At 38.1% G+C, this 16127-nt stretch overlaps 1 protein-coding gene across 1 annotated transcript in view; it reads right to left on the bottom strand.

Annotated features, from left to right (window-relative positions):
• The window catches only part of NPLOC4 (NPL4 homolog, ubiquitin recognition factor), a 49452-nt gene that overhangs the window by 20121 nt on the left and 13204 nt on the right, over window positions 1-16127 (bottom strand). Inside the window, exons 5-11 of the mRNA XM_060688782.2 lie at window positions 14430-14478; window positions 13574-13668; window positions 12731-12854; window positions 10123-10302; window positions 7610-7696; window positions 5575-5646; window positions 4052-4178 (exon numbers count right to left, since the gene is read on the bottom strand). Of these exons, the coding sequence (XP_060544765.2) occupies window positions 4052-4178; window positions 5575-5646; window positions 7610-7696; window positions 10123-10302; window positions 12731-12854; window positions 13574-13668; window positions 14430-14478 (734 nt within the window). The remainder of the gene's footprint in view (window positions 1-4051; window positions 4179-5574; window positions 5647-7609; window positions 7697-10122; window positions 10303-12730; window positions 12855-13573; window positions 13669-14429; window positions 14479-16127) is intronic.

Genomic DNA, 16127 nt, shown 5'->3' with positions numbered 1-16127 from the left:
CAAACAAACCAAAACTAATCCCAGACTAAAAAGAGGCTCCATAATCATCTATATTCAAAGCCTGGGAGAACAATAAGATCTTCAGTAATTTCCTGATAGACATAAGGCCAGGAGCCACACAAATGTCTGGGGGCGGATCATGGCGCAGGGCAGAAATTGCAACCAAGAAAGCTGGCTTTCTGTAACAATGTATTTTTTAATTGATGAGACTCAGAGCACACCGCTCTGCTGGACCAAACCAGATGGGCAGAAGCAACCGGAGAGCTCTGAGATAGCAGGCCCTATGCCAGGAAGGGTTTTAAGGTGATAACTAGCATCTTGAATTGCCCCCAGAAGCAAACTGGCAACCAGTATAGCCTGCAAAGCAGCAGGATCATATTCCCATAATGTGTTGCCCCTATCATTGCATGCACCACCCTATTCTCAAGAGTGACTGCCTGACCGCACTAAACATAAAAATATTTAGTCGACATAAAAGTTTTAAATAATAAATAAAACCATGTAGTGATTTACCAACACACACACCCCACACCCTCAACGATTCATGTTTCTGTACAAGTTCTTCCTAAATGTTCAAAACTTTAGATAGCAAATTAAATCATTCCATCGAAAGGCAGAATTGTTAGGCTGACAAAATTTTCCTATATTTACTTATGTTTTAATTTTGGTGAGCTTTTGCTGAGTTAGAAATCAAAGGCAGACCTTACAAAACTGCTTTTTGAAATATAATTCATTTCATATTACAAGTTTCCTTTACAATATCAATTTTGAGACGGCGATTTTACATTCATGAAGCTTATACATAAATGGGCATAATTGAGTGTCAAGTGGTAATCTACTTATAACATGGGAATTGCTTCTCCTCCTCCTCTCTCCACTCCTAAAATCAGGTCCTATACTCAGATTTAAAGACGTCACAGAGGAATGAACTCATCTTTTAATTCTGCTGACAGGAGCAGTTCTGTCATGAACTCAATGTGTTGAATGAAAATCTCCTAATGTTTTTGTTGTCTCTGAAAATGGCATCCTATTTCTATTTGCAAGAGCTCAGTTTTCTTTAGAATCCTGTCTCTAACATATAAGCTGCTACCACTTATGCTACACAAATTAGCAGTGCTGACTATGTCATCTGTGCTAACACCAGCTGTAGATAGTTGCTCATTCTTCTCAACCTTATCCCCATCTGTCTATTGCTGAAAAAGTGAATGAAGGGTCACATGCAGCCCAAATTAAGGACTGCTTAGTAAAAAAAAAAGCTTAATGTTTAATGCAATGAGGTAAACACAGAGGCAAAGATTCTGGTGTTATCCAAATTGTCCACTACCATTTTATACAAAGAGATCATTTGTAATATTCTTAAAAGACAATTTTGCATTGGACATATAAGAGAAATATAGCCTTTAGAGAAAATTACTCTATAGTGATGTGACTCTACAAAGGAACCTCCAAAACAGCACCAAGAGGTATTGAGGCATCTGCAGAAGTCCAAAATTAACTTTTAAAAAAATTAAGATCAGCAAAATCTAAAATATCACTAAGTATTTCTAACTCTGGGAAATATCACTTAATTAATTGCAAATAATGGTGAAAGTGCAGTGGTGGCCCTGAGGTTTCTACTCAGCTGCTGACAAGCAAGTAATCTAGTGACATGGATTACTATGTTTCAGGAAGCACATTATATAACAAACACTTCATTAATTAAAAAGAACCTTACAAATTGGCCTAAGAGAAAACCAAGCATCATGAGGAGAAAAAAATCCACAAAAGTACCATATTATCATCCTTTCCCTATCTAAATCTCATTTTGTGGGGGAAGGATAGAAAGACTTGAGCTTGAGCAAGCAAGTAACAAAGAAGGTCAAATGCGACTTTCTGTTACGTCCTTCTATTATTTCTGTCCTGTTTTTCTGAGCATCTTTGAATGATCGCAACACATGTATTACTAATGTAGAAGCCATTTAATTTAGCAGCTGGAATATACTACTCATTCAAGATATCTATGGAGATTGTCAGTCATCCAGGTCATGGTTGTCCCAAAAGTGCTTTTTCAAAAGGCAACCAGAGAAACTTGTTTTTCCTTGAAGAAAACAAGAAGTTTCTTCAGTTCTGACTTCAGTTCTGATAGTGAGTACTGAAGAAGCAAAACATCTTCAAGGAAAAACAAAGTGCAGTTGTCTTTTGAAAAAACCCCCTTGGTATACTCATTTAAGTTTTAAATCAAAATTCTGCTGTTGGGTTTTCTTATTTAGAGAAAGAAACCAAAACAGAAGAACAAAAGTAATTAATATACTCAAATAACTAATTGAAGCCCACACAGTGAATGTTTTACTGCATAAATTGTCAATGTATATTACTATCATTTTAATGGTATCACTACAAAATTAAATGAAATGTTGAGTACCGGCAGACCATGACATTTTAAGAAGCTATGAAATTACTAATCTGACATGCCTGGCCTAATTTTCTCTCTCTTTTATAAAAGATTTTTAATTTTTAATATTTTTTAGTATTTTATATATTCAAATTTTAAAATTGGTTTTAAATTGATTGGGGTTTTAATTTGTCTGGGCCAAAACTATTTAATTTGATTTTAATTCTACTTTTTAAATTTTGTATGTATGTATTTTATTGTTTGGCTGTGCACCGCCCTGAGTCCTTCGGGAGTAGAGCGGTATAGAAATCAAATCAAATAAATAAATAAATAAATGTGTGGATTTTTTTGTGAAGAAAAAAAGATTTAGCCAAATAATAGGGTTCATCTATTCTTTTTTGCTCTGCAGTGCTAATTTTGAAAACATACTCTTGTGGATTCTTTGCTTTTTGGGGGTGGGGGGGTGGGGAGGAAAAATGCATGTGATTGGCAAAATAAAAAGGGTAGGGACTACAGTTGGGTGAAGTTAACCTTTTCTTCTACAGATGCAGGAGCACATTAGGATCCATAACTGTACAGGTAGTCCTTGACTTACAACAGTGCATTTATGACCATCCAAAGTTAAATCGGCACTGAATAAAGTGACTTATGACCATTTTGCACAATTACAAACCTATACAGCATCCCCATGGTCATATGATTAAAATTCAGATGCTTGACAACTGGTTCATATTTATGACAGGGGCTGTGTCTCAGGGTCATGTGATCACCTTTTGTGATCTGACAAGCAAAGTCAATGGGGAAGTCAGATTCACTTAACAACTGGTTTACTAACTTAACAATTTCAGTGATTCACTAAACAATGGTGGCAAGAAATGTTGTAAAATGGGAAAAAACTCACTCAACAAATGTCTCACTTAACAACAGAAATGTTGGGCTCATTTGTGGTCGTAAGTCGAGGATTGCCTGTATTTGAAAACTGCAAGAGACTAGATTGTGGAATTTAAAACTAAAGATACTTGGATGAAAAATATTTAGCGAGGAATAAATTTCAATATAATTACAGTACAGCTTGCCAGTTCAAACAAAATGAGTTATGGCAACATAAACTAGTAGAAGAGAAAAGAATCTGTGTTATAAGAAGGCAAAAAAAAAGTTAAAAGTGACATCTGAAATCAATCACCAATTCATGTACCCTGGCAACTTTCCTATATTTACATATTTCTAAATAGTGTTAAGTTGCCAATATCCAAAATAGCCATACAAAAATATAATAAAATGGTTGATTGAAATAGTAGTTAAACGCAGCGGGAATAAAACTACTAAAATAGGCCATATGCAGCAGTAATATAAACAGATTAAAAAGGCCTACAGGAATAAAAAATTATTTGCCTCGCACTAAAAATAACAGAATAGACAGCAGGTGGACCTCTTTATAGAATTAATTCCATATCTAAGGAACTTTTACTGAAAAACCCTGCTTCTGTTTTGCCATCCAACATACCTAAGCATATACCCTGCCATTTTTGTAAGCAGAAAAGTCAGAATGTAGAGCAAAATACATTGTGTTTGATTTTGAACATTTCTGATATCTGGAAAACCTTGCTTTTTTATCTTGGGAAGGAAGACAGACAAGAACTCTTCAGGTTAAGGAGAAAGACTACAGTATTTTATTGTTACCTGTAGCTACAACAGTCACAAACTTAGATCCAAAATTTCCATCTGGAGACAAGCGGCATATGTTTGGCTGCTGGTTTTGAAAATGCCCAGCTGTAATGCATTCTTCTGCACTAAGGAAATAGGCATCCTAAAGAGGAAGAAAAGATAAGACAACACAGGTGAGTGTTTTTAAGGAAACATAACAGGATTTATTTTTTAAAAAGTATAAATTAATATCCAGCATAGATTATCATCCTGGAAAAAGATTAGCCAGTTATCAGGTGATCCTCATGCCTGTGCATTTTCATTACTCTACCATGTTTTCTGACAGAATAGAAGAATTGAGATTAGGGTATTTGGTATTCCTTGATATGAGAAATTACAAGCAGACTCTGTGTATAATAGATAATTTAAACAAGCACATTAGGAAAATGAATTGGGAAATTAGATTTGAAAATGAAAAATAAATCATGTTTATCTACTTGATTTCTAGTTGAGAACATTTAAGACCAATTTTAAACATTTACCCTTTCTATCAGTGACATTTCAACATGTGTTTAAAATACTTAAATGATCTAACAATTTTTACAAAACTATAAAAATTAATATGGACTATTCCTAAGGTTTTCATACTGCCAGACTTCCCAAGGAACCAATATACCTCTATACAAATAAAACTGCATTAAGTTTTGATCTCACTGGTATTTGGTAGTATCTCAGTGGTAAGATGCTATCAGTTTTAGACTTAGTTTTAGACTTGGTCTATATATTTCAATTTCATCAAGGTGGAAAAAGAGTGATAGAAATAGTTAAACTTTCCTGTTCAATTTTGATCTCAAAATAATGTCCAGCTAAGATATTTATTAAAATATTGTAGATGATTCAATACTTGAAGGATTGGAATTAGGAGAAAAAAAATGGAAAACTGATTAGCATAAAAAGACTGGAATAAATGTGGGGAACATTCAGTTATTAAATATTCAGTATGTAAGCTATTGTCATAATTGTACAACTAGGCTTCAATTGGCAGATATAATAGTTTAACCAAATGCATTATAGAGATATGGTATAGCGATATGGTGTTCTCACAGCAAAAAACACTACAGGCAAGATGACTGCTAGGGAAGTTTTGTTTCAAAAAAGTTTCAGCAGGTGACAGGATTCAGCTCATCTTGTCTGTGTCCAGAAGCCAAGTGGCTTCAGGTCTGGTTAGTACTTTGATGGGAGACATCGAGGGCTACAGACCAAGAAGTCACAAAAAGCCACCTTGGAAAAAAGTAAACTATTTCCATATTTTTTTGCTAAGAAAACTACACGGAGTTGTGCAAATTGTTGCCAAGAATAAAGCCCAATTCAAATGAGACTTTATCTTTTTATTGAAGGGAAAGGGAAATACATTGTGAGATCTAGTATTAAAATGTGCTACATATTCCTTCTGTATCACAGGATTCCTTTTGAACTCCTGTTCCTCATGAATTTTGTATCTAGATGATGCAATATTTGCTGTAAAACCAGAAGCAAATTAAAGAGGAAAAAGTTCTTACTTTGTTTCGGCTGTAGCGAACAGTTCCCTTCCGTGTGTCCTCTGAAACCAGATCTGTGAATATCCAGCCAACCTTAAAACACAATACATATACATATATATATTTATTTTTCTGTCTTGTTTTATTTTAAAATGTTGCCCATTCTAGTTAGTACAATATAGTCTCCATTATATAAATCCCTTAGGGAAAATATGCTTCACAGCTGTCTGGAAAAAGAAATTATTTCTCTAGCATTGCAGAACTCATTTGAATACATTTTATAGTGCCAGCTGGTAAGACCTGCAGTTTTAGGCTCCCTTATGAAAAGATCTGATGACTTCTACAGGGTTCCTACTTTTTGCCCTCCTTGCAAAAAAAAAAGAAAAAAGAAAAAAAAGGGGTATTTAGTCTCCTATGATTTGGACAGTAAAATCAAGAGCAGTTCACAGAGCTGCTCTCAATATTCAATTTTTATATTAGTTAATCTAAAAAGCAACATCAAATCTTTTCATTCAGGTCTTTCTGGCTTAGGAGCTGTGCATCTTTCAAAACTGCCTGCTTATGGAATCTGACCAACAGGTGAAGATCTGTGAGGGAAGGCACATTATGGGTCCCATATTTGAAGAAATATTGTCAAGGGCGCCCTCTGTTATGGCCTCTTCTTCTACAGAACATTGTCCCTAGAGCAGCTACCCCAATCTTTTGGGCACCAGGGACTGGTTCCATGGAGAGAAGTTTTTCTGTGGAGCGGAGGGCGTCGTGGTTTTGCATGCTGCCTGAATCCCACGGATGGGGCTTCGCTTGTTTACGTGGACCAGTTTCTGGCATAACATGGCCTGATGCCAGTCCAGGGACTGGGGTTTGGGGACCCCTGCCCTACAAGTAAGGACAGTCTATCCCTATTAGTGCTTGAGGAAGTGGTAAAAAATAGGGCTCTTCTACACAGTTTCAGTGGGTGGAATCAAAATGTGGCTGATCCAAAGTGAAAGAAGTTTGATGAGTATTGAGCTCATGGGTGTTTATCAGAATTATATTTTACTTCATTATTACCTTATATACAGTATTTTAATTCTAATTAGTGAAAGAAGAAATTGTAAACTGCTAAAAGTCTGATCAACTGGTATGTCATTCTATCCAAATATATAAATAATGCTCTGTGATCAAAAGAGCGACTTTTCGATTTTAAGTTCATTCTCACTTGTCTCACCTTTGGGTTCTTGTCCAATTGTTACTTTCTTATAATCACACAAATTTGTTTTCTGTGAAAATATTGTTTTATGACATACTGTAGCCCCTCATGGCATTTTGTGACAATACTGACAGCACTCTCAAAATCCCAAACATATTTACCAGCTCAAAAGGTTGGCAACTAATAAGAAAACAAACTTACAGCCAAAAAGAAAAAAATCCATGTGTAGATAAAGATGTTTGCATAAATCCAAATTAATATTTTGTCATGTGATTTGGTGTACCTGGATTAAAAATGCCCAAGCTCCAGGAAATAAAATCTATTTTATTTCTCTGGAACAGGGATTAACAATAAAAATTACCTCCACCTATATAAGAAAATTAATTATTGATCTGAAAGCTGATGTGCCACAATTAAAAAAAATCACTGGCAGTCTTTAGATAAAGAAAATCAAAATACAAGTCAAAATTAAACATATTAATATGTTGTTTAAAAACTGAAATATAATGATGGCTATATAATTTTAACAATACATAACTTTTCAAAATGTTTTTATTTTATATTTAAGTATAATGGGGGTAGTTTTATTTATTTTTAATGCAGACTTGTTATTTCTTTTTTCTTTTTTGGATTTCTCCCTTTTTTCCTCCATTAGGCAGATAGGGTTTTTTTTGTTTGTCAGATAGTTTATTATAAAATATTTCTTTTCTTTAAAATACATGCACTTTTACACAACTGCAATACAATTATATTGCAACATGGTTTGTATAAATTGCATATTAATAAAATGATTCAGTACTTAGTAAGGTTTTCTTCACTTGTATAAAGAATTTTCTTCAGCATTTCGACTCAAATGTATTTCGATACCTTTCTTAGGCCAAGTTTTGCAGCAATCTCATCCACAACCTCGGCTTTTGGATCTTCCAGGAGCTCTAGACTATTTTGTGTACCAATCTAAAAGAAAAAAAGCAATTAGAAAACTAATTTTTAACAGATAGACATTTAGCACTTGAAAGGGAAAATAACATTATCCAAAATGAGGAGATATCAGAAGAATGAAAACAGACAAGCTATTTTGTCCCATTTACAGAAGTTTCACTTATGCATATACAGTAACAGACCTATACTTATGTAATGTTTAGAACATGTACTGTATGCTTCCCTGATAAAATCAGACTTTGCTTTCAAGAATCAGAATAAGAGTAATAGAGTTGGAAGGGACCTTGGAGGCAGGGGTGGGTTCTAAATTTTTTTACTACCGGTTCTGTGGGCGTGGCTTATTTTGTGGGTGTGGCTTGGAGGTCATGTGACTAGGTGGGCGTGGCTAGTTAGTCAGAGTCATTTCTGGAAGGTCTTCGCACTTACGACCAGTCCTCGCACTTACGACCCGACTCATTTGTTTGCTTTTATCACTGATCAGCTGTAGGACGGCCCTTTGAAGCCCCGCGGCAGGAGTTTAAACAGTTTTTTTCCCTCTAGTCATCAGCTGGGACTCAGGAGGCAGCAATAGATCGGGGGTGGGACCAAATAAAAGGTAAGAATAATGGGGGGGGGGAGGGCAGGGGGGAGAACCGGTTCGGTGACGTCATATCGTCACCGCTACCGGCTCGGCCGAACCGGACCGAACCGGCAGGAACCCACCACTGCTTGGAGGTCTTCTAGTCCAAAATCCTGCTCAAGCAGGGGACCCCATACCATTTCAGACAAATGGCTTAAAAACCTCTGGTGATAGAGCACCCAGAACTTCTGAAGTTCCACTGATTAATTGTTCTGACATGAATAGGCTGGTTCTCTCCTTGATTAGTTTCAATCCATTGCTTCTTCCACCTTAATCTTAAAAATTGACCTAAGCATTAAGACACTGTCAGAATGCGTTGGAACCACCCCATATAGAGATGGATAGCAATGACTTATGAGACAGCAGATGAAGGATCAACAGAGAATTCCTCCACTGCACTCCTTTCCAAGCGGGCTAACCAGACTGATGCAAAAATAAGCTGAATGCAAATCAACTCAAAGATTCCAGAGTTCTGTGTTCCTCTCTATTTTGCCTGTCCGTGTCCCTTTTTAATTTGTCTTCTCCCTTTAAAAGGTTTAATTAATTTTCCTCCTTCCTCCAAATAGGTTTGATTTCCCTTTCTCCAACTGATGGATGTGTGGGTGGGTGGAAGGAAATGTAACTTAGTTCTCTTTTTAATTGGACTTTTGCATATATCTTATGCCTATCAGCAAATTCCCTTTGAGTTTCTGCCTACATTCCAGAATTCAAGAAGAATTAGAACTGATGGCAATGGTAAATAATTGGCTTGGTTTCCAGATCATGATTAAAATGTGGAAACCTAGTTAGGGCAGAAGTCTACATTAACTTTTCCTCTTTAACATCATTGTTAACAATGATGATAAACTCTACAATTATAACTATAGTTATTGCTCCATCTGAATCACCTTTCAGTACTCAGTGAACAGTGCCATCTGGTGAATTAATATGAACTTGCAGTTTTGAAAAAAATCCAAGGCACCCTAATCTTACCAATTTATTGGGCTGTATGAACCATTGAGAGGTGCCCTTTACAAAGCAGCCGAATACCCTGACCCTTTTATTCAAAATGCCAAGGCATTGTCCCTTCACCAACACTGTTTTAAGGGCTTCTGCATATATGTGCATGCTCAGATAACACTTTGGCTAGGACTACACTCAAAGTGCTTTATCAACAATAGCAATAGAAATGTTGATGAAGATCTCAAAGTAGCAAAAGCAAAACAGCAAAAGCTCTGCCATTGTTGTATGACTTTCTCAACAACTGAGACTGGCTGACTTGCCAATGTGAGGGGCAAATTCTAATTTATAAAAAGAAATAGCTATCTGTTGCTGACTCAGTTTGATGTACCTAAAGTTCTTTAGCCTATCATTCAAGTTTTCAGCTCAGCATGGTGTTACATTAAAAATATCCATGCTTGCAATATAAATGCTTATCAGTTACAGATCAATGCATACTTGGCAACCTGTCTTCCTCAACCATATAAATTGGGCAGGCATATTTTCAGCAGAAGCAGAAGGAAGCATGCAAAGACCTTTTCCCCCACTTCAGATTATAGGAAAGCAATTATGTACAAAGCCTAAATTAATAGAGAGCCTACAAACCTTTGTTTAATATAAACATGCCCAAAGAGATTTAATTTCACATAAACATGAAAATGTTTAGACTGAAATCAAGTTTCTTTTAAAAGCAAGACTGCTCATAGAAAAATTCTTCTCCCCAAAATACACTAATGAATTTTTCTACTTCAATTATCAGAAAATACAAGAGAAATGTTGTTTCCCAGGCATTCTTCTACAGTATATGGAGCAAGTCAGGGGATTTTAGAGTAGGATTTGATACCTGCGGAGGTTCATAGATGGCAGAAACCTCAGCTCGAATACCCAGAGGAATGTCTTTATGTTCTGTGTACCTCCCATATAGATATCCAAAATGTTGATTTCCTGTTTTTCTCCAGAAGTCCAAGAAACGATCTGCAATTGTATGGTTCTCAAACATGATATTATCCACATGTCTATATTTCTGCCATATTTGAAAAAAAAAATCATAAAGCCATAATCAAATACTTCCCCTATCAGAATCAGTAGAGTTTAATATAGTCACAAAACTGTGGATATTAGCCTGCTGTTTTTTTAACTCCGCTTGCTTCATTTGGAGTTATGGTAAGCCAAAATTCTTTTTATGAACAGCATACTGTTTGATCATTCCCACTTGGCTGCTTCTGCTAATAGAAGTAGCTGAACAATGACAGCTCTATCCATGAAGAAAAAACTTCAGCTTCTTTCTCTTCTTTTATGCTATGTTAGCTAGGAGGTTCATGAATTGCAGAAACCTCAGCTTGGATTCTCAGAAGATATCTTTATATTCTGCATACTTCATATATAAATACCCAGAATTTCTCTGTCTACTTTTCTCTAAAAGTCTTGCTTCAACTATATGATTCTCAAAGATATTACTTACAAATTTGTGAGCCATAGTTCAACAATATTAAAGAATTTAGTTTACTGTGATATTTGAACGTGGCCAATTATTTCTTACACATTTATAGATCTTCACTTTTTCCAATATTTTTGGATCCATAGACACATTTTGTATTTTGGGTTATTGCTTTATACAACATAGCATAATGACTGACATACACCTTGAATGGCCTGCAAAATTCATCGTTGTAAAAAACATTTATTTAATACAAAGAGACATCATTGAGACCCAACAAAACCAAGATGTGGTTGTAACAATCCTTTATCCTGCAGCAATCCTTATTCAACTGGAGTGAGAGCACAACTTTTGAATATCAGTTTCAAAAGGATTCCTTGCATAGTGAATTGTCAAAATGCGCCTCTAATTTATACCAGTAGCAGGAGTAAATTTCCAGACATTCAATTCTAACTTTCTATATGGAATCCCAATCATGGTCTATGGGCACTTTGACATAACAATTAAAAAAAAAACACCTATCCACATGTCACTGTTCTACTTTCAGTCACAGTCCTAGGCAGTTCCTAGTACTTTACACTTGTGGGATGGTCCCAGTTTACAGGTTTTCTTTTTTGTTGATCTTGATGGCTTACTACCATGATGGCGAACCTATGGCACGCATGCCGGAAGTGGCACACAAAGCCATCTCTCCGGGGATGTGAGCCATCGCCCGTTGCTCTTCTGGGTTCCGGCGCACCAGCCAGCTGGTCTTCACGTGTGCAGGAGCACTGGAAAACGGAAGAGCAGCCGCCCGGTGTGCATGTGCGTGTTGGGAAGATGATCTTCCGGTTTCCGGCGCGCGCATGTGCACCGGCCACCTGGTTTCTGGCGTGCATGTGTGCGGGAAGACCAGGTGGCTGGTGCACATATGCGCGCCAGAAACCAAAAGATCATCTTCCTGGCGAACGCATGCGCACCGGAAAGCTGTTCTTCTGGTTTCCGGCGCTCCCGCACATGTGAAGACCAGCTGGCCAGCGTGCCAGAACCCAGAAGAGCAATGGGAGATGGCTCACATGCCCAGAGAGATGGCTCTGCATGCCCAAAGGCCCAGAGAGGGGATCCCGGCGGGCACTTCCTAGGGGAGCAGAGCTGTCGGCACTGGACAGCTGGGCCGAGGCTTCCATACCTCCTCACCTGAGCAGGTTTCTTGCATGGCCCCAGCCCTCCAGCCCATCGCACTGACTCGCATCTGCTGTCCAGAGCGCCTGGCTGGCTCAAGTGCCCCAGAAGAGCAGCAGTCGTGGTGGTAGCCACAGGGCGAGGGGCAGGAACGACCAGCTGGCCCTCGCAGCCGCTCCTCCTCCTCCAGCATCCCAGCTGGAAGTGGCAGCGCAAGAACCGCCACTGCCCCCTCACCTGGCGGCGGCAGGAGCAACACACAGGACAGCCGGTCGGGGGACGAGAGGGCAGCGGCAGTTCTCGTGCTAGTACTTCCAGCCAGGATGCTGGAGGAGGAGGAGCTGCTGTTGGGGAGGTGAGGTGCCCCAGGAGGGCTGGAGGAGAGCACAGCTCCTCATGCATGGAGATGCCGCCGAAGGCCCGGTTCGCCGGCTGGGGTGCAGCTGCGGGGCCGGCTGGTCACTCCTGCCCCTCGCCCTGCAGCTGCTCCCGCCGCTGCTGCTCTTCTGGGGTGGCGAGGCTGCGTAGGAGCTGAGTCTGCACAGGAAGAATGTCTCTCCAGCCACAGGGTAAGAGGTGCACCAGCCAGGAAGCAATCATGCTCCCTTCTCAGAAGGGGCGGGAGGGGCGGGCTGCGCTGGCTTGTTATTGCTATAGGGTCCTGAAAATGCTACACAAATTATTAAACAAGGACCTATAGAAAACTCAAGCCCGCCTTTTGCTTATTTAGCATTGCAGGAAAACAGTGAATAGGCAGTATGGTGGCGATTCCTTCCAAAATGAACATCATAGGCAAGAACTTTCTCCACTGCCTTGAAAAACTAGCTTTCATTATGGCTAATACTCATCTTACCTGCCTGTTGAGTGTGATAGCACTTGGCTGGCACTTGGTACAGATTCCTTCTGGCCATGGAGGATGCCCCTCACATCCAGATTTAATCTTGCAGCTAATGTTTTCAAGAGCAACAAACTTCCCCCTAAACAAAAGAAGAAACATGCTTAATATCTTTTTAAAAATCCCAATAAACATACAGCAGACATCCTGCCAGAGGATGCCACCAGACTCTACAACTATAGGCAGTCTGCATATAACTCCCTAATTCTCATTGTAAACTGAGGTGGGGGGAGGGAGGTGGGGGGGAAAGGAGAAACAGCAGTTCAATGCAGAAACCAACCTGCCTCTTCTCTCATTTACACTGGTATTAGCAAACATATCAAGTATGCAAATAACTGCTAACACAGTGTGATCAACATAGAAATTGTAAACATGAGAAACATCAGTTGCAGATGCACAGCATAATAAAAAATAAAGATGTTTTAACATTTGTTACCTTCTATGCATGGAATACGTTTTATGAGAAATCACCATAAAAAGAAACGTACATGAGAGATTAATGGAAAGATTGTGCTTCTAGGACAGTTTTTTTTTTATTCTGACCTTTGCTGATATGACAAAACTGTAGATTTGTTACCCCCTTCAAAAATGCCTTCGCTGCACCAACGTATAGGTCAGTTTAAGCTCAACAACCAAGGGAAAAAAAATAAAATTCATCTCACCCCAATTTAATGAACTTATTTAAAAGTGATTGTTACTATTTGAAGCCAATTTGTTTTTGCCCTATCGTTTTCTACTTTTTCAGATTTTGCCATCTATGTCATCTTTCTACTCTCCTGCAGTAGGTACAAAGTTTCTTACTTGTCTGCACCTCCGGTCAGTTTCCTGATGTAGGCATGGAATGACATATGCTTCACAGGAGGTTCCAGATGGTTTAAATAATCCTCATCAAAAGGCTGCCAAGACCAAATACACAAAGGAAAATCAGGTCAGACACCTGCTTGATAATACATTGATCACCGTAGAAATGGATCTTTTAGTCTGACGTTCAATGTGGAAATAATTAGGCAACGTTATGCTCTTTTTCCACAGCAGTTGCTATTCTGACAGTAATAGTGGAGCCCTTTCTTCTCCCTCCCCTGAACATTAAAATATTTTACTCTTGCCCAAAATAGCTTTAGAAACCCAACCTGTCTCATGGATGTAATATTCTTGTTTTTTTACCTTACAGAGCTAAAAACAAAGCTAGAGAATTCTAGCAGAGGTTACCTAGCTAACTGAAGAATCTGTGCACAACTAAAAATGATTAAAAGGTTATTATATAAATCATTAATAAAAACAATGCAGGATATAAGCATACCCCACCCCCATAAGCAGCTTTAAGTTGTAGCTTTTAAAAAGTAAAGAATCTACTTCCAATATAAGTGGAAAATACCAACTGCATATGCTGTCTTGAAACTTGTAACATGAAATAGTATATCCTGTTAAAACCACTATTGCAAAAAGCCAGATGTCAAAAAACAGATAAATCCAAGTTTTGATTTGACAGGTATATCCAAGGGTCCAATTTTGCCTCTTTAACCATTATCAGCACAGCTAGGATACATTAAAGTTTCAACAACATTCTCTCTATTGATGCCATTAAGGCAACTTTATACATCAAGAAAACTTTTACCTTGTAAAGTATTACTATAATAGCTTTCACTTATCTGCTTACCTCTAAAGGTACACAATGTACACATTTACCCAATGGACCATGTCGACATCTGTGTAAAGAGAACATCAGCTAAATTTACTGGCAAAAACAGAAAAGCACTCTATTTTGTAAAGCTTTACAGATTAATACTTAATACAGATTCGTAAATTAATATGAGCCCAACGGACTGGAATTTCTATTGCTAAACAAAGCAGTCATTAAGCAAAACATGACATGACTGCACCAATTAGCAATAGCAGTTCCATGTTGCAGTTGTTAGGGACTCAGCAGTCATTAGGTGAGGACCTCATGTTTCTCCTGCCCTGCCTATCTATCTGTCCTTGTGGTCACCCCTGGCACTCTGCACCCCTGCTATCCCAGGTGAACTTCACCATTTTCTTCTGCTTCTGCCTGTTCCTGATAAGGTCTTCAGAAGGTCTCACACAGCCAGCAGCTGCCTTGTAGAGAGCCAGGCCAGGCATATCTTGTCAACAGAAAAAGGCAGCAAAGGCCAGCTGGGGGTGGTAGAAAGGGGCAGCTGAATGCAGGGCAATAGGGATGCCGAGGGAAGCAGAATTCATAATGGCCAAAAATGGCCAAAAGGACAGAGATGGAGAGGAGACAGGTGAGTAAGTGAAGTCAAAGCACACCTTGTGGCCCTCAATGTGAACAGGCTGTCAAGTACCTGAATTTTGATCATGTGATCGGAGCATTTCAATGGTTGTAATGTCAAGAACCAATTGTAAATACCATTCATTCAGCACTGTCATAACTTCAAACAGTTGCTGAATGAATAGTCGTTAAGGACTGCCTGTACTGATTACAGATTAACAAATGGTTAAGCACACATCAGCTAAGAATTACTGTGCTGATTGCCAACTACACTGAAAATGTTCCCTAATTCCAGAAATGTAATTATGGAGAGTACTGATAAGATACAATGTTATTTTTGTTAATAATAGAATAGAAAGACAGATTGGTTATATTGTTGCAGAAAAGATCCAGAGCAGCATCTTCCATTTCCATCTATTTAAGGAGACAATAGACTATTATTCTATGTGTTTTGTTAATATGATTTATTGGGTTAGGGATTTTCTGTCTTCACTGTGAGTTGTATTGTGTTGGGGTGGGGGTGCACTGAGGGAGCTCAACCAATCTCATTGTACATATGTTGTGCACTGACAATAAAGATTTGAAGTGAATTTGAATTGAATTGTATTCAATATTTTAAAAATCTTTCATTTATTCAATATTTATTTTAACAGCAGGTCTTTCAGAACAACTTTCTTTCTCTGCTATTGGCATTTTCTTCATAAAAGTTAGTGTGTTCTTAGTATCTTTCAATATAAAGTCAGGCATAAATTCAACAAAAGAGATTTTTTGCCTATGATGTTTTCATGAGCACTTTTTTCAAAACCACACAACTGCGAACAATACTTCACTATTCAAAGGTTTTTGGTTTTTGATCTTCACTGAAGCAATCATTCCAATACATGGAAAACTACATAAAGGGGCGATGTAGACCTATCTAACCTTAAAAGAAATAACACATTATAAAAGTTTAAATCAGATTCTTATAATAGTTACTATTAATAGAGGTCTGCTCTAAAATTTATAGCTATACTCCAAATGTAGCCTTCTGGTGGTCCAATGCTATTTCCTCAGACAGACACCAACTACAATGTTCTCAGTGTACCCTGTGAGAATAATATATTTTGT

This window comes from Pantherophis guttatus, chromosome 2 (genome assembly GCF_059756535.1).
Source record: "Pantherophis guttatus breed Tessera chromosome 2, ASM5975653v1, whole genome shotgun sequence".
NCBI lineage: Eukaryota > Metazoa > Chordata > Lepidosauria > Squamata > Colubridae > Pantherophis > Pantherophis guttatus.
This window is presented reverse-complemented; position numbering and strand designations above follow the sequence as displayed.